Here is a 25,635-nt window from a genome sequence, read left to right on the forward strand (position 1 = left end):
TCAATGGAAATTGAATGCATCGTCAACCTCACTCGCACTGAAGGACCATAGAAACAAGTCTTACAGATTGGAGCTATGGTTAACTCCTACCGATGACTCTCATTCAATACTTGCAACACTTTTTGAAAAAGTTAAAGGATTGTAAAATGTCTGTAGTCGCATATTGCACCTCGATCGTGTCATTAGACTCTCCCTGCCTGGTAAACACCACATCTCCATGTCCCCCCTTTGTAACACTGGATTTCTGTTGTAAAAGTTTAGTCTCGAAAACCCAAGCTGAATTAATCCTGATTGTATCATTATGACATCAGGGTTATTTTTCTATTTTGAAGTGTGCCCCTTTAATACAGGATCCCCAGTGTAACAGGAAGTGGTATCAAAAAAGTACATTCTCGTGTATACATCAGACCAGCACATACGGGTACTTCGCAAAAAGTCAAGGCTGTGCCCCCCTTTTGGGGGAAAGAAAACCGAAGGTCTCATAGACTTCAATGCAATTTGACGTATGTTTGGATTGTAATTTTGACAAATTCGCATGCATTCATCTCTTGTTATACAAACGTTTGTTTTATACACATGTCTAGTAGTTATTTTGCGACCTTGCCTGAATTTGAGCGCTCGCCATACCTTAATAAATTAATGTTGGTCGCCATCATGTCCCTTCAGTCTTCGCCCGTCCAACACAGTGGCCAGATAGTGCTTATTCAGACTTCTATACATATATTTGATTGAATCACATTAGTCTAAGTGTTGTCTTTGAATAATCAACGTGTTAATAGCTAACTGTTTGATCTATGGGCTGAGATTTAGTTGGAGACGACAGACTCATACTGCTATAATGTTAATGTATGACTGTATTACTGCAGCAGCCTCCCACTCAAGCTAACGTCAGCTAGCCATGCTAGTCACTGTTACCAGCATCATTTAGCGATTTACCACACGGTGAATATTAACGTATCGTATGTGTATCAGATGTCAGTGTGAAAGCCTCAGTTAACCCGCTACACAACAGCTTTTTGGCATTTTCCATTTTCTCTCCTGTGATGGCGAGTTTCTTTGCCCCAAATAGGAGCGCAGCCTCGTCGATGACGCAATGCTGGTCTGGTCTATAGCTTGGAGCCATAAAGACCCTCTATTATATATTTTTTTAGGACATGGCAGGGGAACAAATCATAGATCAGCATTTTTGGATTCAATGTTGGTGCAACAAACTACACAGTAACTCTTCGGCATAGCGTTATTACTATTACCGGTTTGTTTAAAGTGGTCATGCGAGCCTACTCTGGGTGACGTATTGCCGGTCTGATGTATATTCAGTAAGGGCTAATTTCTAGAACTCATGGGCTGTATGAATTACAAGAAAAACAATAACTGTAATTTCAAAGTGAAGAGTAAATGAAGCTCAAATGTTTCAAATCTTACTACAAATACATGAGCTGGTAATGAATGTGCTGCTCATTATCATGGCAAAAGAACTCATCCAGTAGATGTAACCAACCATTTTTTTCCGACTCACAGTGAGCAATCTCTCCTCTATCTCCATTACTGTGCACACCAACACATACACACACACACACAGTACATGTTTTTACGGTTAGCATGAGTTTATTCACAGTAGTGAGGAGGTGTTCATATCTGCTAGTATGCAGTAGACCAGGCTATGGGCAGGGATCGACATTTCAACATGGTGGCCGACTGGAGACCTGAAAAGATGGCGAATGCAGCTCAATTGAAACAGGGTCTTGTGTCTTTTAACATTCAAATGCATTGTTTTACAATACTTAATCTTGGATTTTAACCTGTCAAATTATCTATGGTAATTTCAAAATTCTATTCTTTTGTACGTACTCTTAAATATCCAAATGTATCTATCAAATTATTTTTCCAAATCGAAAAGTTTTGATGGCTTTTATAATTCTTATAATGGTATTGCCTCTTCTCTGTTTGTACATCTCATAGTTGTTTTGCTTTCCTTGTCTTTGTTTTCGTAATTGATGCGGTAAATGAGGGTCGCCCCTCAATGATCTTTGGGGTATAAATAAAGGTTGAATTAATGAATAAATGCATGAATAAGATGGTCAAAGAAAAATATATCCAGTACTCAGTAACATTGTGGAATCGTGTTACAGAAGTCCCAGACACACCCTCAACCATTCACAGAGCTGGCCCAAAATTAGACCATAACGCCACCTATTGGCAACCCACTGACTACAACACATAACATTAAACTTTTTAAAAAAGGAGTCTAAACACATAATGGAAACCCAGCAGCAGTGAGTAACCAAACCCTCCCACTTGAGCCACAAGGCCAAAGTCATTAGTTCTCAGCTCGCCCTCACATACACAAATGGAGGCTAATTGTGCAGCGACTGGGTTGCAAAGTGAGCGCAGTGCATGCAATATTCAGCAGATGGAGTCAATGTTGTCCAAAAACTAGTGACTGGCAATGAACAATCATCAACTCAAGACACAGTAAGACAATGAATGCCATTTTTCTCTCATTAGGAACACTAACATGTGCCACGAGGGAGGAAAAAATGCGGGAAGTGACAGGAGAAGACAGATGTCTCATACAGACTTCACTCTGCAGCTCACCCACATCATCTATTAGAATGACGGAGCTAACGAACACGAGCATTGATTACAGAGATTGAACATGTTGGGACAATTTGCTCATTAGCAAGAAGGCTGTAGACTATAGATATACATAGGCTTATAATAAATGTGTCGGAATAGTTTGCAAGTGTTTACTGAGATGCATGAGGCAATTAGAGTTAAATTAGCTAGCACTAATTAGGGCTGGTAGCAGTGAAAAGTCTCGAGCAGGATAGTGAAGGTCAGTCTTCCTGATTAAGAGAGCTAGGGAGTCGAAACACAGTAAAGTCAACAGTGAGGGTTAACACAAAGCAGTGTAACACATATTCACTTTGAAGCTGTGATGTCATCTCTCGTGCTCCACTTTCACTCACTTCCTCTGCACAGTAGGACATGATTTCAGCCTGACTGAAACACAAGGAGAAATGTGGCAGCCAGGCGGCGGGGCTTAGGCAAAGGTTGCATTAGCATTACTAGCTTTTTAAACAACTGAGCGCTGGGAGAGAATTCATTATTGCTGCAGGAGGGATAGTCATCTCTAGCTCTAAAAATGTAATATGTTCTTCCAAGTTATCAACATTGCCTCCTCCGACATCTCTTCAGTCTACGTTTCTGTGAGGAAAGTCACTTTGAGGTGGATGGGAAGGCAAAATGTTGCTGCTCATGAGTTGTATCTTTAAAGCACTTTAACTACTATATATGTTCTAGAAGTATTACAGGTTTTGGAACAGATGGGTTTATCTGAGTAGGTTTAGATGACAAATACGGTCAATAAAGGCCCTGATACAAGCATGTGGGTCAATATGTATTAAGGCTTTCTACCATTTGTGTGTTTACATGGGGAATTATGGCAACAACACACGACCTAATCTCTATAAACAGATTCTGCATTCGTATCTAGAATCTGTTGCAAACAGGACAAGATTTTGGCATCAGAAGCGTTGTGGTTTCTTTTGGTAGTCCGAGTAGTATTGACCAGTCACGTTCGAGCAGGCTTTGGTCGAATGGAGGTAAACAGTCCGTGTGGAGAGCAACAGAGGCGGAACGCATTGGCAGAAATGCAATCTAGGAACACACAGCTATCGTCTGACAGTGATTGAGCTTTTTCTTGGTTTAAAATCAGCTTGTAAACTGGCTACTTGTGAAACAATCCGGTCGTACAGATCGTCTCTCAACTCCAACTCCAGTCTCACATCTCAAGTTGCAAATTGGACTGTAAACAATGAGCAGCGTCTTGGCCCGGATATCAGCTGGCTATACCCCAGAAATATAGCCCCTTGCCCCCAGAGGCTTATCCGTTGTCAGACCGATAGCTGATGGGTTTCCAAGATTGCACACTGTGTCTCTGGACCCTGAGATTTTTCGAGTGTTGTTGCACGAAAAGTACATTTGCCCTGAGACGAGCCTCTGCCAGGCGTGTGTAAAAGATGCCAATTAAGCTTGGTTACTGTGGCAGAGAAACGGGGCAGTTGTTCTCTTCTCCAATACCACAGAAAGGGGGTCATTTCTATGTTCCCTCAGGCCCGTGTTCCCTCAGCCCCTATGTTCCCTCAGCCCCTATGTTCCCTCAGCATCATCCCAGGCCCATGTTAAAATCTGTCAATAACTTTTTGAGATATCGCGCTACCAATATCCGATAACAGACAGACAGTCTGGCTAGTACTCGTTGCCTTCGTTGGTTGGGTTTAGGCATGAGGAGTGAGATTGGTCAGGGTTAGGGTAAAAATATCAGGGTAAGCCAATCAGAGGCAGAGTAGGGCGGGACATGCCTTCACCATAGTAGGGAAAAAATTGTGACTAGGAAGGTCCAGTGGCATCATTCTACATTATAATTAGCCATGTGCTGTGTATGTGTATTTGTTGTATTTTCTGAGCAATGGGCCCTTTTGGAAAAATGGGCATTTGTTTTTGGGATAACGGGTTGTCGAAGAAATGGGATTTGACTTTTGGGGTTTAGAAATAATGGGTCGTCAGAACAATGGTATGGCACCAGAGGTACTGATCTGAGGGAACATAGGGCTGAGAGAAAATAAACACCACAGAAAGTCCGTTCTCTACCCTACAGCATATGACTCAGGAGAAGGGAAGAAAAAGGAAAGAGAAGGGATAGTTATGTGTCAATACACATGTGAAGAAAGAACGGCAAATAGAGGAACAAGTACATGCAGTACACACGGAACAGTACATTCATCTCATGTACTGAAGCCCTCCCTAGCACACACACAGATACACACACTCCTACGTCACGCTGCTTTACAGCATCAATATCCGCCAGGAGGAAAGGCCGTCACACAACAGCCCCATAGTGAGGAACTGAAAGCACTGTTATTACTCCTTCAGAGGGCTAGGCCCTATTTCACACACTGACGACTACGAGCCTCTGTAGGCTACCAATGATGCTGTAGGGGAGTCAGTATGTGTCCAGTATGGATGCACACATATAAGTTTCCCACCAAGAGAGATGGTTTTCCTTTAGTGGCAGCACTAGTTTGGTTAACCACAACACATACACAATCATCCACAGGTACGACTTCACAATACAATAAATATGCAGTGTGAAGGCTTTTTTGCAGTACATTGTTACATGAGTTCTGATTTTAAAATAGTGAGGGTGTATCATTAAGGCCGAGTCCGGCCCAAGGCCCTTTGCTGCATGTCATCCCCTCTCTCTTCCCTGCCTTTCCTGTCTGTCTCTCTCACTATCAAATCAAGCAGAAATGTTGATTCCCTGTCATGGCAACGGTGTTGTTTTGCTGATACAAAACAACTAGGGCTGTCAAAGTTAACCGGATAATAACGCGTTAACGCAAGATCGTTTTAACGCCAATAATTTCTTTAACGCATTAACGCAACATGCGATTTTTAGGTTGTAGCTGGCTCAGTTTTAAAGCTAGAGTGAAGATAGTGGCATCTAAGAAACTAGAAAAACTTAAAGAATCCATTGTTACCAACTATGTCATACTAGCTTGTCAAGAAGGAGGCTAAATAACGCTCCAAACTTGAGCTACATTTTGGCGAGGAAACACTGGCATGGCTTTACAGACATGCCCACTTTATGATAATCACATGCATTTTGGGGCAAGTCATTGTCAAGTCAGCACACTGACACACTGGCAGCTGCTGTTGCCTGTTGGGCTGCAGTTTGCCATGTTATGATGTGAGCATATTTTTATGCTAAATGCAGTACCTGTGAGGGTTTCTGGACACTATTTGACATTGTTTTGTGTTGTTAATTGATTTCTAATAATTAATATATACATACATTTGCATAAAGCAAGCATATTTGCCCACTCCCATGTTGATTAGAGTATTAAATACTTGACAAATCTGCCTTCAGGGTACATTTTGAACAGATAAAAAATATGGAATGGGAGTGATAGTTAGAACAAAAGAAAGCCATTATTCAGAAATGGCAACAGGTGTTATCTCCATCTCCTGATAATTATTCAGAAAATGTCTGACTGATCGATGAGATAGTGAGACCTGAGAGAAAGTGTAAAAACACAAATATAGTATAATTTTGTACATTTTTCTTTTGTTTTGGGGGTTTGGGGTCTTTCTCCTAATGTATGTATATGTCTATACTTATAGCTGTTTCATGTGTACTCTACTTGTGTATGTAATGTTCTATTGTCTCTTTCTTCACTCTCATGGTAATCGATCTGTGAAATTGTACAACAGCAAGATGATGATTTTCAGAAAGAAAGACAAGAAAATTTAGCTTGAAAAATAAACAAATGAAAGGAGATATATACTGATGATATCTAACAAAAGCCTCAGGGTATTGAGGTAGACAAACAGGTAGAGGGTTTGCTGATTTAGGCTCAGGATTGCAGGTTCGTATTGACGAGCTTGCTGAGAAACATAGCTGCAGATTTTCTGCCTGACAGCACACTGGACCAATTACCATGGCTATTCCGATGAGGTGCCTTCCGGCTCACAGCCAGAGGGAGAGAGAGAGAGAGAGAGAGGGTACTTGTGAGAGTACGTCTGTGTTACTAACTTGAAGGTCTCATCATGCCACAGGCCATAAAGTCTGGAGCATCATCTCAACTAGACAGACAGCTCTGTGGGCAACTGCCAAAAGTGTCAAACGAGGGGAAGTGAGGGGGAGAGCGTCATATATGAAAAAAAGGGATAAGAGGAGGTGTGGAGGGAATAGATGTGGCAAAGTACTAAAAAACAAACATAGAGCTGAAGGAGCGATGGAGACAAACAGGTGTGTGAAAGTACGGAAGCTTGTCAGGAAGGAGGGCTAAGTGGGCGAAATCTGCACTGAACTGTGAAGATTGAGGGTGCAGAGGGGAAAAAGAGCTGCTTCCTCTACCACGTGTTTCTATAAATAGAATTTGTTAACAGTCCAGCTCTCCGGTCTGAATCCGCGAGTACCTGACTGACCTCAGAATGACGGCCACTATGTAAATAGTCCTGCTGTGGCCGCGGGACGAAAACGCAGTCACTGACGTCAGAAGAGTCTGCAATCAGAGTTCAGGCACAAAGCACAAACTATTGCTAATGGGTGCAGGTTTTTGGCTTAAAAAGGACCCATCTATCTACAAAACAAATCGTGGTATTTAGGGGTGTTAATGGTCCTGTCTAGCCTCACACACACACACACAACATGGCGCTGTTGACTGAGGTGGGACACCAGAACTTGTCAGACAGGATCTTTGGGGTTTCACGCAAATCAAGATAAATTGCTATGAGATAATAAAGCAAAGAAATTCCAAGCATTTACCTAATTGAAAACAGGCTTTTGGGGAATTATAGTTCAGATGTATTAGTTTTTCTTGTCTGCAGTGTGAGCCAGTGTGTTTTAAGCTGTTTTCATTGCTGTCTTCTTCCTGAAAAGCTACTACATGGACCTTGAGGTGAGATTTGTTATGTCAACCGCTGTTCTCAAGGTCAAGATTGAACTTTGAACCTCAAGTTTTCATCTAGCTTTGTGACCACGCTGCTCCCAGTTAAATGGTAATACAGTTGAGGCCATATATGTAAATACACAAAGGCTAACGACGTTCAAACTTTTTTCACAACTCCACATATTTCATGTTACCATGTAGCGGTTTGACTTAAAGTTGCTGGGGTGCCAGGCAAGTCAGGTCAGAGTCTTGTCAAACCGCGCAAAGGGTACATGCATCAGAATACAATGTTATAGCAACATAATAGGTCTGAGGAAAATGTTGTAAAGTTTGGGTCAGGTCAAAGTAAGAAGTCTTGTCTTGTCTTTCTTGTGTTAACCAAAAGAGATCATTTCAAATAGACAAAATACTAGCGAAGAAAGACATTTATTTCAGCTTTTATTTACTAGAACATATTTTCAGTGGGTCAAATCTTAATTAAATACATTCTGTTAATATTTTGTGATATTGCCTTTTAATTGGTTCACTTGAATCAGACCCTTACGCTGAAAACACACCAGAGCAGCGGCGACGTGCAGCCTGCGGCGAGCTGCCATGCAATGTCTACAGAAAGCTGCGGCAGCCGCTTCGAGCTCAGCGAGCTGCGGCCGTTTTAATTCTGCTGCAAAGTGCGGCCAAACTAAAAGTTGGGGATAATTGCGGCCAGAGAATACCCGCAGCGTAAACATGTCACAGTAAACAGAGTCCTGTGACATGTTGACCTATGTTACAAAGCATTTCTTCCCACGTGTGTGTGTGTGTGAGAGAGCGAGAGAGATAATTACTTACTGCTGCCTGTTGTCTCTTCAGCTTGTCTCTGTACTCCTCCAGCTCCTGCAGGTTCAGCTCAGGGGGTAGTTTCTATAATCACACACACAGATACAAACATACAACCTTATTGTTTGCATACGATACATCCTCCTACACAGGTGAAAGCTTTTGCATCCACATCTGCAAAAACAGTCTGTAAGCCCTTCTTACTTCTATACAGCTGAGTGCTGCTTCCAAATGTTTCTACTGCTCAGCGTAGTAAAAATCCCTGCTAGGTATGTGTCACACAGAGAAATACTAACCCGCTTCGAGAGGTCTGACCTGACCTCCTACATGAAGGAGCTCAAACACAGCCTTATGCCATTTACCACACTTGACCTGCAAAAACAGAAATCCACCCCATCCAACAAGACCGCTGGACCTGATGGCATCTGTGGCAGGACCTTTGCCAGGCCTCCTATATGTAGATTTTTCTTCTGCAATTAACACCATGATGCAGCATGTCATCCTAACCAAGAAACTGATCACTCACAACAATCTAGTCCAAGGTCTAATTTTATGTATTGTGGATACAGACCTGAGAGAGTCCTGACTAATGGCATTTTATCAGACACACTGTACACCAGCACAGGTTCACCACAAGGATGCGTCCTATCTCCACTCCTGTTCATTCTCTACAGTGATGACTGTAAGAGCATCCATCCCAACCGCCACCTCATCAAATTCGGTCCTCTCACGACTCTCAGGGTCTGAACAGGAACATGGTCCCGTCCTCTATGATGTCATAGAGCAGTGTAACAATGCCCTGCTGGAGTTGAACGCCACCAAAACTAAGGAGAGGGTCATTAGTTTCAGGAGGAAGCCCCCTCGGACAGACAACGTGGTTATACACGGCGAGGAGGTGGGTGTTGTGGAACTGTAAATATATCCGTACCATCTTTAATAACACCTTGAAGTTTCAGCAACATACAAGAAAGCACACCAAAGTCAATACTTCCACAGGAAACTGAATTCATTCATTGTCCAAAAATCCATCCTACAAAACCTTCTACAGTTCCTTCTTCGAGAGTATTCTGTGTTTATCCTTTCATTTGTTGGTTCCCATCCCTCACTGTCAAAAAACAGAAAGTGTCTCCAAATCATAATGAGCACCTTTTCCAAAATCGTCCCTCCCGAGGCCTAGCATCGTTATATGAGCAGCAGGTCAAGACAAAGGCCCAAAGGCATCATGGGGGATAGTACCCAGATAGTACCCTCCAACGTTGTTCATACCGGAAGCCATCCGCCTGGTGAACAAGGAGCTGAAGGACAATTCTGGGCTCAATAAATTATAACTTTCATTACCTTTTAAATGCAACTGCACAATCAGCTCAACACCGTCCCAAAGAGCTCTTTTGTTTGTAAATGTCTGTCTGTGCATATGTCTGTTTCCTGTCTGTTTTTACTGCCGCCCAAAATCAAATTGCCTTCTTAGATCAATAAAGTTGTGTTGAATTGAATTGAAATGAAAGTAGAACTATGAAAGTAATCAAGTTCTGGCGCTCAGGACCATAGCAGTCATTTCATTTATATTGAGAGAGCTAATCTTCACTCCTGAGCATCTTCATTTATCAAATATATCACACTAGGCATTTAAAAATAAAAGCTGGTTTCACTGAGGATAGCTGTCGCTCTTCCTCCATCCAAAAAAACAAAAAGAATTTGCTCAAGAAATACACTTTGCCAGATCATAAGTAAGATTATTCAAGAAGGTAGAGGGCGTTATTTAGTAAACAGCAAACAAACTCTGCTAAGGAAAGAATATATTACAAATCCACGGCCCAAAGGATAATAGGTAATTACTTTCCCCTTGACTGAGAGTCTCATTTCAGATGGTGTAGCAATACCAAGATAAATCTAATGAGATTTCACACCCTTCCTCTGTTGAGCGGATGCAATCCATCAATCCGGATGTCAATGGTGCGTATGCGGCTCAGCAGAAGAGCAACAAACAGCAGCTCAGGTGAGGAGGAGCTTTAACTCTGCCAGTCAGATGAGGTCCAAAGCGCAGGGTACCACACCATAACCAGATATCTTCACATTAGAAATGCAATAATGCCGTTATCAGAATTACTGAAACGTGGCGGGTTTGATGGAGCTATTATTTTATGGAGAGGGGCGTGGGGACTTGGGAGCGAGTGTCTTGTCATCATTTTACAAGTGAGTGGAGCTCATTCAGTCAATAACGCTCATTCGAACAGTGAGTTTCTGACCTCCAGTTCGTGCTGCACCATGTCGAAGGAGTCGTTGGAGAAGTAGACCTCCTCGATGCTCTCGATCATCTCCTGCTCCGCCTGGGGGTCGATGGGCTGCTCCCTCAGCTCCCGCAACTCCTCCTGGAAGAGGGCGAGGAAAGAAAGACGGTGACAAAGAGAGAGGGTATTAAAAGATGTCCTTGAAGTAAGCACTTTAGAAAGTCCCAGACACACTTGGACACGAATAAAGAAAAGAGAATTGCATCATTTCCTAAGTAATAAAAAACAACAAACAAAATATCTCAAGAGAAATACAGAGAGGAATAGGGTACTACAGGAAAAAAGGAAAGATGCTCAGGGAAAGAACAATAAAGGGAATGGAGATAGGATTAGAGGAACAAGAGGTAGAGAGGAGTTTAAGGACATGGGCAAGGGTGAAGGATAAAGTGAAGAGAGGACAGAATAAAAATGAGGTAGCGAACAAGAGGCATGGAGAGGGAAAGAGGAGGTGTGCAGTGGGGGAAAAAGTGTAGTAGAAAAACATTAAATGCATGGTTCGGGAGAAGATTGCAGCTTGTTTCGTTGGATAGCTGTCCTGGGAGATGATGGGGAGCCTCGAGAGGAAAGACGAGAAGAAAGAAAAATACAACGGGGGATTCCCCTTCAGAGCATCTCTGAGAAGCATTAGAGCCTGAGTGATTATGCTGTGCATACATTGAGGCTTATTGCTGCAGTTAGATGAAGGGCTCTCAGCCTGCATTCCCAAGGAGCCGAGATAAAGTCACGGCTCAATGGGTCAACTGTGTTGCTAACACCAAATTCTGAGTATGAAATTAAGGCCTTTATAGTGCCCTTGTAAATTGCAACAACGGAACGAAAAAAGTAGTGTCCCCCACGGCAATGCATCACATTTTTATAAATCCAATAATTACAGGTATGTGACTCTACACCTGTCAGTGATGATGCAAAATGATGATGATTCAAAAGTGTCCAAATCACAGAGAGTCTACAGCCATGCTAGCAGTTCTGTGAGGCTAGACACAGCGGTACTCGACCAAAGAAATTCGTATTCATTGTCAACTAACACTCATTTGATTTTGTCCACTAATCGATTAACTGATTTAATCGACAGATCTGTAAAACTGAGTTTCTCCACAAAGAATCACACAAATGCACCACTTTAAATCTTGTGTTTAGCAAAGATGTGCTCATAAGTTTCTTGGAAAATAAGTCATTAAGCATAAAAAAAGCATTAAAAAAAACAAAACTAATTGACTTAAGAAATCTTAGTAGACACGCTGAAAACACCAGGCAACGGCGAAGTGCAGTTTGCCACAATAATAAAAATGTTCTGCAGCTGGGAGATGTGTTAATGTGTTTCAGGCGGGAAGAAATTCCTCGTAACATAGGTCAAAATATCACAGGAGTCACAGGATCTGTTTACTGATTGGCTGTGGGTCGTCTCTGGCCACACTCCGCCACTAAAAGTTAACCACTTCCCAACTTTTGTTTGGCCACAATCCGCTACAGAATCAAAAGGCCGTAGCACGCTTTGCTCGGGAGTGGCCGCCGCAGCTTTCCATAGACACTGCATGATCATCGCTGCAGGCCGCACTTCGCCACTGCTCCGTTGTGAATTTGGCTTAAGACCAAAACAAACGATTAGTCGACTAATCAACCAAGAGGGGGGAGCCCTAATCAGCATTCTATCATGCTCACAATGACAATGCTATAGTGCTCACCATCTTAGCATGTTGTTGAGACATTTTACTCAAAACCACAAAACCAGAGTATTTAGGAATCTCCCTCAGGGGAACATGAATATGTGCACCAAATTTCATGGCAATCCATCCAACAGTTGCTGATATATTTCCGACCATCAATGCCATCCCTAGCATGGCTAGAAATCCTACATATAACTAAATATTATATTACATCCAATTTAAAGAGAACATCTCATGCAAGGCGGATTTATGCCGAGTAGAAATCTTTTATTTAAGGTAATGCCATAATCTTACAGCACATTAAAGCACAATGACACTAAAAATAGACCGTAGGCTTGGGAAGGAGCTGAACCAGGATGGATGAGGAATTATAGGATAAATGCAATCTATATGCCCCCTATATGCATAAGTACTCATATAGACTTCATGAGATAGCAAACACTCATCAAGAAAACCTTGTTACACACCTGCCTAAGCACTAAATATTTTCACCAGCTACTATCAGCAAGAAGTGTGGCAGTAAAGGCGATGGAGCGTGCCACCCATGTAACTGAATCTGCTTCTGCGGGTGAGAGTGTCTTGCTGAGTGACATTTATATGAGAACGCTGCTGCGAGTTTAATGCTCACAGTAGAATATAGACCCATTTAATTCAATTACACAAACAGACTCCCGTTTGTATAACATATATACATTTTATACAAGGCAATTGAGAGGATAGGAATAAAGAATTAAATCTGTGCATGTGGATGTGTGTGTGTGCAATGCACAGACCTTCAGGCAAGTGTGTGTGTGTGTGTGTGTGTGTGTGTGTGTGTGTGTGCCATGTTTGAATCAGGTGAGCAAAGGCCCCGGGGGAAATGTGTGGGTGAGCGTGTGAGATTGGAAAGGAGGGGTAGAGGCATGAGATCACGCTCTGCCTTCAAAAGGGTGGGTGGGAAATCAGCTCAAATGAGAAGGAAAGTGAAAATGGGAGGAGGGGGAGGAGGATGACTCATTGGTAGCGAAAGTTGGAGCGAAAAGAAAAGGGAGTGCGAATCAAAAGACAATGATGTGAAGCCACTCCGGTGTGGTTAGAGCAATTCACCTCCCGTGTGCCACCGTCTCCCTCCCTCAGTCTCTCACCTGCAGCGATGTACCAAACATCTTTTAAGTAAATGACTCCTTGAGAGGCTACCTCGGGGTTAAATAATTCCCCTTCCATCCCTGCCGCTGCGTAAGCACAAAACAAAACAGACGCCCCAGCATTAGCTGCTCTGAGGCTTTGATCAAATTTCACTTTGAAGGATGAAGGACAAACAAACCACCCCTTTCGCAAATTAATGAAATTCTCATCTCGTTGCGGAAATTAGAAATCTATTTGCATCCAAAGTGTGGGACGTTTAACAAGCGTTATCAAAGAATCAAAGGGGGATATTGGTGTGGAGTGCTGCTTACGTGTGAATGCGGAAAATTAAGCAAAGGTGCTCGACGACACGGGGCGGGCCCTGATAAAACAGAAAATTTAATAAACAAAAAAGAGTTTCGTGGAATATCCAGCGAGACATTAGGAGAAAAAGACGGTGGAGTGAGGAGGCTGAGTGGAGGGCCAATTATTTCCACTATGGAATCATTCATTAGATGAACAAATCAAAACCTCCTCATGTATAATCAGCGTTGAATATTTATGCGAGCCCAACAGGGTGTATATCCTCATCTGCTCCTACACAAGGGATGTCTTCTGGGACATTAGGACACAATCACAACCAGCAGCAATACCCAGGCTGTCAGCTGCTGGTTTAACAAGTATTGATTTTTTTACTTGAGTAAAGTGAAGTGAAGTATGCGATTATTTTTCCTTTACAGTAATTCTCCGTTGTCTATCACTGAGCCAAAAGCAAGGATTATCTTTTATCTGTAATGTCATGCAGTTGGGTTGTTATATGAGTGCATTAAGCTGGCCATTGGAGGCATAATTAGACAATAGTATCTCAGAATCAAAACACTTAAGGCCATAACACATGTGAAGTGTCAAAGTGAGCTGTGTTCCCCCTAAAGATAGCCTGTGTGAGCTAATGACATGCCCTCCTTCTCCTCACAGCTTTAGCCCCTTATCTTCAGAAAATACATACTGCACACTGGAGGCACTCATATTCATCCTAAAAATGTGAAGAAGTACTACAATATTGAGCTGGCGATGCACTCAGCCTGTGTAAATAATGCTTTTTGTGTGAACAGAGAATTCTGATGAGCTAAAACTGTGTGATGAGTAAACTGAGGGTGACCCCCGCTGGTGGGAAATGGGAACTGCATGAACCTCGAGCACTAACAGCAGGGTTTATAGAGGAACTACTGTTTGCCTCGGGGAAAGTGAAGCCTCCAGGAAAAACCAACTGATCCCAAGAACAAAGTTAAATTAAACATTTTTCAGCATCACACGGATGTAATGTACCAGCTTGTTTCAGAGCTTCACTAAACCTGTATCACAGTTAGAGCTGCAACAAACATACTACCCAACAAACAGGACTGCAACAAACCATTATTTTCATTATGGGTTAGTCTGCCAACTATTTTTTACATTAATAAATGAATGGTTTGGATGATAAAATGTCCATCACCAGTCCAAGGCACCCAAGGTGACATCTTCAAACTGCTTGCTTTGTCTGACCAATAGTCCACAACCTAAAGATATTCAATTTACAATAATGCAAACAAAGAAAAGCAGTAAATCCGGACATTTGAGGAGCTGGAATAAGCAAATAGTTGCCATTTTTTTGTTTGAAAAATGACTGAAACTACTCAATTAATCTGAAATTGTTCCAACTCTACTTGCCTTTGTGAAATAATCAGGCCCAAGAAGCCATTTTTATGGCCATATCCATATATCAGTTCGAAAATAGTGTGCCTCAGTTTATATACAGTTCACTGGAAGTCAGTATTTTGTATCTAGAAAGTCTTGTTGATTCGAGCACTGCTTTATCACACAATAAAAGACCTTTTCAAACGCTCCGCAGGGTTGAAAAGGTTAGAGATATGGTTCACCACAATACCCGCAAAGAAAATCCTTAAAACTGACTCCCAGAGGGACCACAGCTTTGAACAAAAAGGATAGGAACATAAACTGTATATATCAATGGACCATCGATATATACAGTCTATGTATTAGAAAGAAAAGCATAAGCAGCTTATGCCATTTCAGGAACAAAGAGAGACTAACAAAAGGAACAAAAACATCAGCGTGATCAAAAATAGCTTAGAACCATTTCAATAAAAAAAGATTATATTAAAGACTCTGCCAAGGTTGTGATTTATTTAAAGGTTTTGTTTCACACATGAATTGATACAAATTTCTATCTATCTAATGCCGTAGACCTCTGCTTTATCATAATTTCTGAGATTATATCACATTGAAGTCTCAACTAAGGTCAAACGTTTATTAAATGTAGGTCCTTGGCTCATTGACCAGATGTACATGTAAATTTGTAGAGGGCATCAGGTACACAGCAGCAGGTGAACAAAGGGAATCAGATTTTCTATGAGAGAATGGGTTCCCCAGAGAGTAAACTGCTGCTAGAGCCAAGAGTCTGACCTCTGTCTGCACATTTAACCAGCCTGATATCTGTGAAAGGAGCCAAATCAAATGTTCCACCTCAGCAGCTTTGTAGAGTAACACTATAGAAACCATATTACACATTTGCACTAGTCATTTTACAGGTGCTATTGATAACATTCAGCCACTAGATGTCGCATTCTCCCTCCCCCGTTCCATTGCATTCACTTCACGACAAGTCATTGCCAGGCGCTTACCGTCAATCTCAGCCATTTATCCGTTTTCCCCCACTAACTGACGACCCAGAGATACCACGTGATACCAACGTCGTTTTACTATTGGCTCACAAGCCTTGTTAGAAGTGGGAACCAAACGTTAGCTATATTCCACAGAGATAAACAAAACATTCATTTTGGACCTGCCAAAATTTTTGAAATGATAAATTAATTATGTTTTTTCAGGAAAAGCCATACTTTTATTTGGCACCTTTATAAAGGCTCTGCGGACGTATTATTAAAAAATATATATCTGTCTACATAAAACTGTTATCAATAAGACCTTAAAAGTTCATTAACTTCTGTAATCACCCAAACAGGGTGAACAAGTAGAGCGAAAAATGCCGAAAATGCCACTTCCTGTTAATGACTACCGCAAACCAAGCGAGGTATCTCTGGTGAAGATGTCACAAGTAGAGAGGAAATGATTACTTGATACATCGGTATGTCAGTGTGTATGTGAATGGGTGCCTTAGGTAAAAGAAGCACTATATAAATGCAGTCTATTTGCCTTCCCACACAAAAATCTACAACTACAGACTAACTATATGTTGATGTTTTCCCTGCGTATCACTCAAACTCCATCAACCCTTCAAGTCCTGTCACAACAATGACTCGGCCGCATTCATTCTCAATCATCCCCCGCATCACTCCTCCCCCCTACAGTGAGCCAGATGTTGCTGTCAGCTCTTGGAGGATGATAAATGACGTGAATCACGGCTAAAGTGGTTGGAAACACACGACTAGTACTAACCAGTAAGTCTCAGATTAAGTGTAATAATAAGAGACGCACACAGTCGATTAGCTTGGTCTCACTCTCCTACACAGAGCAGTGTGTTAAGTAATGTTCCCCACAGTGGCAGCGGCCACGGCATATTGAGAGGATTATTCACCTTTAATCAAAGAGGACCGTAGGTTTCGGTGTATACAAAGCCTGCCAGGGTCCTATTTCATTTTTCCTGACAGCTGAAAGGCCCCGCAGCAAAGTAAATAAAGTCGGTGCATAATATCATCTAATAATAAGACCTGTGTTTTGGCTGAACACACAGTATCCAGGTGTTTGCAGTACACACAGGCAGGAGATTTAATTCATCTGTGAAATAAAGAGGTAGGAGGCTGGGGTGCATATAATCCTCACATCCATACTAAGTCTCGCCCAATACTATGCTGACTCATATCACATAAGCCAAACATAAAAGGTGTAATAATATCAACTGTTTTGGGCGCCATGATTGCAGCATGAAGAGGTGAACATTTCAGGTATAAAACCAGCGTGTTTTATGTCTGTATATCCAGTTTGGCCACATCACCTGATACCAATCACAAAGCCAGAGGGAGACATGCATCCAATGAAAAGAAATCTTTCCTGAGAAACTTTCCTCTGCTTTCATTCAGGCTCGACTTACACCTGGAGAATAAATGACGGCTTATCTTATCTGAGCTTCATCTGCGTCATTGGGTGCTTTTCAGGTTTGTTACAACATAATTGTATATTGTCTACACACCAATATGATACAATGACCTCAAATTATTTGATTATTAAATAATAGGGGTGTAACAATCCAATATCATCGATGCAAAGTGAAAACATTGATACGTATTGTCATCTTTTTAACTTAAACATGTGTGGCACTTTAAAGTGAACAACAGGAGGTCTGTTTTTATTCTTTTTATTCAAAAAGAATAGATTGTTTCTTCATTTAAATGTCTGGAAGAGCCCAGTAATAAAATTGTCAAATCATAATTTAGTTGCTTTTTGTGAGTTGTTATACATGTAACTGATTGTGTTAATATATGAAATATGATATCGTCTCATATCGATCAAAATCTTATTGTGGCAGACTTTATGATATCAGCAAATATGGTAACGTTGTCCAAAGAATCAATATAATCTCATATGAAACTTGTGATTTACACCCCTATTAAAAAATATCTTAGTTATCCATCACGAGCCTGTATTTGTAGTTTATTGTGACAATAACACCAAGCACAAGCCCCATCTTTGACCCAAAAAAAATCATTGTTATGTATGAGCCAATCACGGGAGACTGCTTTTTTTCTTTTCTCATGACAACAGGACTTTTGAAATAAACAACAGAAACTCTCTCAGCCTCATCTTTCACAACTCTCATGGGTGAATTGACAGAAAAGCACTTCTTCTTTTTTAGTCTTATCTCTATTGCTGTGTTTTTCAACCTGGGCAGAAAACACTCAAATGGTACATCAGCAAAGCGCGCCACGAAGAAAGCTGCACTCACATTAAGGCCAAACGACAACAACAATTACAACAATGCCAAGTCTTGAGAAGGAAAGGAATTAAACGTCTGGTTGAATCAATGTAGCTGATATCACCCTGCACTGTGTGGGTGGAGTTGGGTCACCTTCCAAATTGTACGCAGCCACATTAATAGAAGGTCATCACGACGAGACAAAGTCAAAGCAAAGCCGGCAACTAGCAGTGCATTTACGTGTAAGTGAGTAAGTGACTCTACATTCACTCTGCGGCTTCGCTCTGTCTTTTGAAATTGAATTTGTACAAGTGGTTAATGGCAAATGCTTCCTGTGACTGAGCATGACTGATTGCATTTTCACACGCTGCCATGCCAAAAATGCTAAAATACTATTACAGCAGACCATATTTCACACTTAAGATTGATGTGAAGTGTGTCCTCGAGAGAAAGAAATGGTCTCTTTGCATTACAGTATAGAAAACCCAGTAGGTGGGATGTAACTCATTTACAGGAAGCGATTCAAAGTGCAATGCAGTGGTCTGTCTGAGACATACATTATTAACAATAAGTCTGGTTCAAGTCTAAAACCATCCTGACACATTCAATCTTGTTGTATCACTACCATTGATATATCGTACATAAGAAGACAGTTCAAAAGCAGTTTTTGTTGACTTTCATTGTGTATTTTTTTTTTTTTTTATTTAACCAGGTTTGTCCCATTGAGATTAAGAACCTCTTTTCCGAGGGAGACCTGGCCAAGACGGTCAGCAGTAAGAACACAAAGTTGCAGACACAAATAGAGATAAAATACAATTCACAAACACTAAAAGCACTAAAATGTTCATTAAAATAAACTATCTAAAGACAAATGGAGGGGGACAAAAAGGAACTTTTCTGGGTTTTCTGGGAGAATTGAAAAGAATGAAAGTACATCAGCATATATTTTCTTCAGTTGTCAACAAAACTCAACAGGAAGCATTCAACTACTCAGACCTTACTACAAACCGTTAAACATGGGACATTTAGCTATCTACAGCATTAGCTGTAGTCAGATGTTGATTTTATAGGATATGTAGTCCAAATGCATCAACAAAACTGAGAGCTAGAAGAAGTTTACCTTGCTTGGGATCCTCAGGTTCTCCACAGGACTGAGGTCTGCCATGCTTTCCTGGGGGCTTTTCAGGCCCTGTCAAAATAAGAGTCACTGTTAGACTTCACAAGTTAAGTAACCTTCACGGTTTTTACAGTTATAATAACCTGTTCCCGGTGTCACATAGCTTGCTATTCATCACCACACTACTACATACAGCCAAAAAGTGGAAGCTAGGGGGAGATTTCTGAAAGCGATATGCTCTGTTGTGCTGTGGTGAACCAACCTGTCTAACATTACTGCAGTGCAAGATGAGAACTTCCCTATAACCGCCCAGTTTCCACTGTTGTGCCCTGTCTTTCACTGTGCCATACGGACACTGTACAAACAATAAATCTGTGCAATATTAATACACTGAATGTGAAATACATTTGTCTGTGCAATATATCCTTGATGCAATGTACACCTCAAGTGCAACTACCTTTGTTTACATTTTACTTATTACATCTACCCTACCTATTTTACAAGTGCAACTACCTTTGTTTACATTTTATTTATTACACCTACCCTACCTATTTCACAAGTGCAACTACCTTTGTTTACATTTTATTTATTACATCTACCCTACCTATTTTACAAGTGCAATTACCTTTGTTTACATTTTATTTATTACATCTACCCTACCTATTTTACAAGTGCAATTACCTTTGTTTACATTTTATTTATTACACCTACCCTACCTATTTTACAAGTGCAACTACCTTTGTTTACATTTTATTTATTACCTCTACCCTACCTATTTTACAAGTGCAACTACCTTTGTTTACATTTCATTTATTACATGTACCCTACCTATTTTACAAGTGCAACTACCTTTGTTTACATTTTATTTATTACACCTACCCTACCTATTTCACAAGTGCAACTACCTTTGTTTACATTTCATTTATTACATCTACCCTACCTATTTTACAAGTGCAACTACCTTTGTTTACATATTTATTACATCTACCCTACCTATTTTACAAGTGCAACTACCTTTGTTTACATATTATTTATTACATCTACCCTACCTATTTTACAAGTGCAACTACCTTTGTTTACATTTTATTTATTACACCTACCCTACCTATTTTACAAGTGCAACTACCTTTGTTTACATTTTATTTATTACACCTACCCTACCTATTTTACAAGTGCAATTACCTTTGTTTACATTTTATTTATTACATCTACCCTACCTATTTTACAAGTGCAATTACCTTTGTTTACATTTTATTTATTACATCTACCCTACCTATTTTACAAGTGCAATTACCTTTGTTTACATTTTATTTATTACATCTACCCTACCTATTTTACAAGTGCAATTACCTCTGTTTACATTACATCTATTTTTATATTTTATACTTCTAGTGTAACACTTCTGTTTTTATGTATTTATTACATCTACTTTACCTGTTTTATTTGCTTTATAACTGTGTGTTTTAAAGCACTGACCAGAAGTGGCAACTGTGAATCTCGTTGTATTTAATACAATGACAATAAAGCTTTCTATTCTATTCTCTATTCTATTGTTGTGCTTTAATGGGTAAACTCTTACAGCTGAACCACGGGTAATACTTCCACTACATGTGTATCTTCTTCATGTGGTGTTAATAGGTCGTAGTTGTTAAATAAAACGCTGTTTCTGTGCTCTTTAATGAGCCACAGAAACGATGAGCTGTCACCAATTAGCCAGTTAGCTTAGCTAGCTGTCATGCTAGCTACCTGCTGCTGTCATAGAGATAAACGGGTTAATAGTTATGTTTCTGGGTTTCTGTACACCTGTTTCGCTCACCTGCCGGGCCATAAGAGACTTGATCTTCTGCATCGTGAATCCAACTTGTGTCAAAGTGGACAACTAACTGAATAAAGTCACAGTTTTGTGTTTGTTGTCAACGATGCGCCTCCATCACTACGAGAGGGAAGCCATAGTTGACCGTCACGTGACTGTGAACGTCAGGAAATAGAAAAAATTCACAAAGCATGCTGGGAAAGGTAGTTTTTAATTGTGCTTTTGTTGTGACCCCCTGTCAGAAGTGTAATACCAGTGTAATAAAAACTGAAAACATTTGTATTAAAAATAAATGTTGTTCTAAATAAGAAATAATGGAAATTCTATTCAAAAGCAATGTAAAGCATTAATATTATGATACATGTATTGCTGTCTTACACCACTGGATGGTAGTAATTTAACATCACAGAGTAGAATATTAGACAGCAATGTTCATTTTGCCTTCCTGGAAAAAAAAAATATGTTACTCTACTAATTACTCTTGGTGTTATTTTATCATGTCAACTGCTTGTCAAAATGTCGGTTGTGAAAAAGGCCTACGCCCATAGATTTTATAAAATGGAAAAGAGTAATTCAAGAAGTAAAGGTTATGGAAAAGGGAACTCACAAAATAAAGAATATGGAGGATGTTTTTGAGAAGAGATGGAGTCTAACAGATGGAAAAATATAGCTACATGGGTTAACACGCATGCACATATACATATGCTTGGAGGTGACCTGACGTGAAGGAGGATGCATATGTGTGCCCATGCAAATGATATTACTATATATTTGCACTCCCACCCCTCCCCCCCTTTTTATTTTCTATTAACTTATTTGTTTATTTAATTTATTATTATTACTCTCTTATTTTTGTATGATTATTGTTTTTGTATGTTTTTTTGTTTTTTGTTTTTTAATTCTATTATTTTTTGCATTATTATTATTATTATTATTATTTCTTTTCTTAATTTTATTTCAATTTTGAATGTTGAAGTTGTTTTCTCTAGTGTACTTAATGAGTTCATTTATAAGCTCAACTACTTAAAAAAATTGGTTTATAAAACTATTGTAATTACGAACTGTAAATTGCATATATGAAAACAACCTCGTAAAAAGGGAAAAAATAAAGTATACAAAAAAATAAAGAAAAAGAAAAAGGCCTATGGTTGTTCCACTGTTTATACTGAAATTATCTTGATTGATCTCAAAAGTTCCAACCCTTTCTATTAATACTCTTGATGGTGTCTCTATTCAGTCTGTTGACAATTGCAAATACTTGGGAATTTGGATGGACAAAAGTTTAAATTTTAAATGCCATATTGACCATCTTGAAAAGAAATTAAAATTCACACTGCGTGTTCTGTACAGAACAAAAGTCCTGTTTTTCCATGGCATCAAGAAAATGCTTAGTTGCTGGCCTTTTCTTGACTCAGATTGATTTTTGTGATACAAGTTTGCAGGTTTGCCTCACCGTCCACCTTGTCCAAACTTGACCCCATGTATCACTCAGCCCTGAGGTATGTCACTTATTCTGGCTTCAGGACGCATCATTGTACCTTATACAGCATGGTAGGATGGTCATCCCTCACTCTGTGGAGGTTACAACATTGGTACATTTTAGTTTATAAAATCATCTCTGGCAAATTTCCTTACCTAAGCCGGAAGTTTGTATTTCTCCAGAACAGTTATAATCTGAGGTCACATAAATGTCTTCAGTTTAAAGTGCCTTCTATCAGTACAGAAGCTGCAAAACAAGCCTGTTCCACTACAGTCCTAGTCCTGAAACCATCTGCAGGCCAAGCTTAAACTTGAGACTCTTATCTCTTTAAATGATTTTAAACATAGAATAATAGAAGCGGTAACTGCTAGCTGCAGTTGCTTCAATTAAATAACAAACACATGGCCAACATGCTGCCTTGTTAATGCACTGTATGATGTAATGTATTTTGTCGTACCTACTGTTGCTGCCGTGATTCAATGTCGTTGTCTTGTTATGTGTTGGATGCTGCTGACCCTGTCTTGTAAAAGAGGTTTTAATCTCAATGTGACTTCCTAGTTCAATAAATGTTATATATATATATATTACATAGCTGTATATAATTTTCTATATTCAAAATTAGGAGTGGAATGTAACTAAGTTAATTTAGTCAACATTGATGGCTACAACATTAAAATGCTGCTGACATATTAGTGCATCAATTCAAATGATCCAATAGTATTATATACTGTAACACATATAAGTACTTCTTCCACAACTGTCTGAAGCTTTCTGTAGGCCTATATAGTATACGGGACACTTTGTTGTTTACATACTGTAATTAAATACACAATATGTAACTTAGTTTTACTAGTGGGAGTGAGAGAGATTATTTAGCAAACCACATTTCCTTTTGTGATCATGTCATGCCATCCAAATGACCCAGCAGCGCCATGTACTGTAGCTCCACCTCCGCCAAGTAATTAGATTTGGCTCTGCACTGTAAACTGTTGAAAATAATTACAAAAACGGCACATGCAGACCCATTCAGCCTGTTCTATAATTTCCCCCTCTGGGTGTTATTTCAAGCAGCGCTTGGCTAAAAGCTTGCAGCATGCAGCAGACAGCAGACAGCAGGCCCCATGAGCTCTAGTTCCTGGTTAATGATGCCTCAGGCTATTTCCCAGTCAAATGAAGGTGAGGTCGCTCTCCTTAGGTGAATCTACTCCACTGTTGTTTGTTAGGCAGTCATCCACAGTGCGGAGCCTCCCTCAAAGCATACACTGAGACGGAACAGATGGCAGCCCCTACCCGGAGATGCCACCGCAAAGACACTGCACACTCTGTTGGTCAGTTCATCAGCTATAATAAGACCTAGATTCAATAAACTGCTTGTTGTTATGCAGGGGAGCATCATGATAAGCAGACTTATGAGCTTCATACTGGGTCATAAAGTACTGCAGGTCTTGACAATTTATTATCCAGTGAACAAGCAAAAACTTAGTGCAATAATTTGTCTTGTTGGCAATGTGTAAAATAATAATTTCACAATAGTGTCATTTATTTGTGGTGATTCTTCATAGTCACCGGTTTTCTTTGGAAAATAAACCACCTAAGTGCTAAATCAATTCAAATATTTCTATTTTAAAGGTGCTATTGATAATATTGATAACATTCAGCTACTAGATGTTGCATCCTCCCACCCTGGTTCCATTGCATTTACTTCACAACAAGTCATTGCCAGGCACTTACCGACAAAGGGAATCAGATTTTCTATGAGAGAATGGGTTCCCCAGAGAGTAAACTGCTGCTAGAGCCAAGAGTCTGACCTCTGTCTGCACATTTAACCAGCCTGATATCTGTGAAAGGAGCCAAATCAAATGTTCCACCTCAGCAGCTTTGTGGAGTAACACTATAGAAACCATATTACACATTTGCACTAGTCATTTTACAGTGGCTATTGATAACATTCAGCCACTAGATGTCGCATTCTCCCTCCCCCGTTCCATTGCATTCACTTCACGACAAGTCATTGCCAGGCGCTTACCGTCAATCTCAGCCATTTATCCGTTTTTCCCCCACTAACTGACGACCCAGAGATACCACGTGATACCAACGTCGTTTTTACTATTGGCTCACAAGCCTTGTTAGAAGTGGGAACCAAATGTCAGATATCTTCCACAGAGATAAACAAAACATTCATTTTGGACCTGCCAACATTTTTTAAATGATTAATTCACAATCCTAATTTTTGTCAGGCAATGCCATACTTTTATTCGTCACCTTTCTAAAAGCTCTGTGGATGTGTTATTTTTTTAAATATATTTTTCTGCATAAAAATGTTATCAATCAGACCTTTAAGAGTTTTAAGTTTCAATACCAGATCTACTAGCTTGTGAATTTGGATCTTTTTTGTGCTACAGCATTTGACATGAATTTGAATGGAAGCACTCAGCGCATTAGTGACACAATGTTTTGGTAATAAGCTGAATCATAGCAGACTGCTGCCTTTAAGTGGTGCATTCAAGGTGGGAAAAATAACAGAAAAGTAAGTGCATGGGAGTCTCTAATACATTTTGTAAATCACATATAAATTGTGACCTCTCTTTTCTTAACAAAACACTTTTGTGTCTGGTCTGGATCTATTTCCTCCACATCCCTTTACCTCTATTTTACACACACATGCAGACTGGTAAGCACACACATTTTTATCTAGTCGTGACAAGGTGTCAGCAGGAGCGGGTGGAGGGCACCCTGCCACATGCTGCACCATCCGTCTGTTGCTGCCTGTCTCTCCATATCACGCCAGGTACACGGCATAACAATGCAAGTCACAAAGCCGAGAGAAACGAGCACTCTGCAGCAATTTGGAAACAACAAATACGACTCAAACACTTGTGAGAAGAGAGATCACAGCCAAGACATCAGACAAAAGAATGACTATGAAGCAGCAGAACAACTGACATCTTTGCTGGCATCAGCTATTTGTT

At 40.2% G+C, this 25,635-nt stretch overlaps 1 protein-coding gene and 1 long non-coding RNA gene across 3 annotated transcripts in view; one reads left to right on the top strand and one right to left on the bottom strand.

Annotated features, from left to right (window-relative positions):
* vps50 (VPS50 EARP/GARPII complex subunit) overlaps nt 1–21,342 on the bottom strand; it is a 124,551-nt gene extending 103,209 nt beyond the window's left edge. For both annotated transcript variants that reach the window (XM_037794526.1, XM_037794525.1), the window contains exons 1-4: nt 21,190–21,342; nt 19,377–19,445; nt 10,520–10,642; nt 8,286–8,357 (exon numbers count right to left, since the gene is read on the bottom strand). In XM_037794526.1, the coding sequence (XP_037650454.1) occupies nt 8,286–8,357; nt 10,520–10,642; nt 19,377–19,445; nt 21,190–21,222 (297 nt within the window). In that variant the 5' untranslated portion in view covers nt 21,223–21,342. The remainder of the gene's footprint in view (nt 1–8,285; nt 8,358–10,519; nt 10,643–19,376; nt 19,446–21,189) is intronic.
* Nucleotides 816–17,375, top strand: LOC119503039. The gene is made up of 3 exons (XR_005210240.1): nt 816–1,263; nt 7,804–7,814; nt 17,363–17,375. It is a non-coding gene; the product is annotated as an uncharacterized LOC119503039 (long non-coding RNA).
* Nucleotides 21,343–25,635: the final 4,293 nt, after the last annotated feature.

The sequence above is a fragment of the Sebastes umbrosus genome, chromosome 15 (assembly GCF_015220745.1).
Source record: "Sebastes umbrosus isolate fSebUmb1 chromosome 15, fSebUmb1.pri, whole genome shotgun sequence".
NCBI classification, from domain to species: Eukaryota; Metazoa; Chordata; class Actinopteri; order Perciformes; family Sebastidae; genus Sebastes; species Sebastes umbrosus.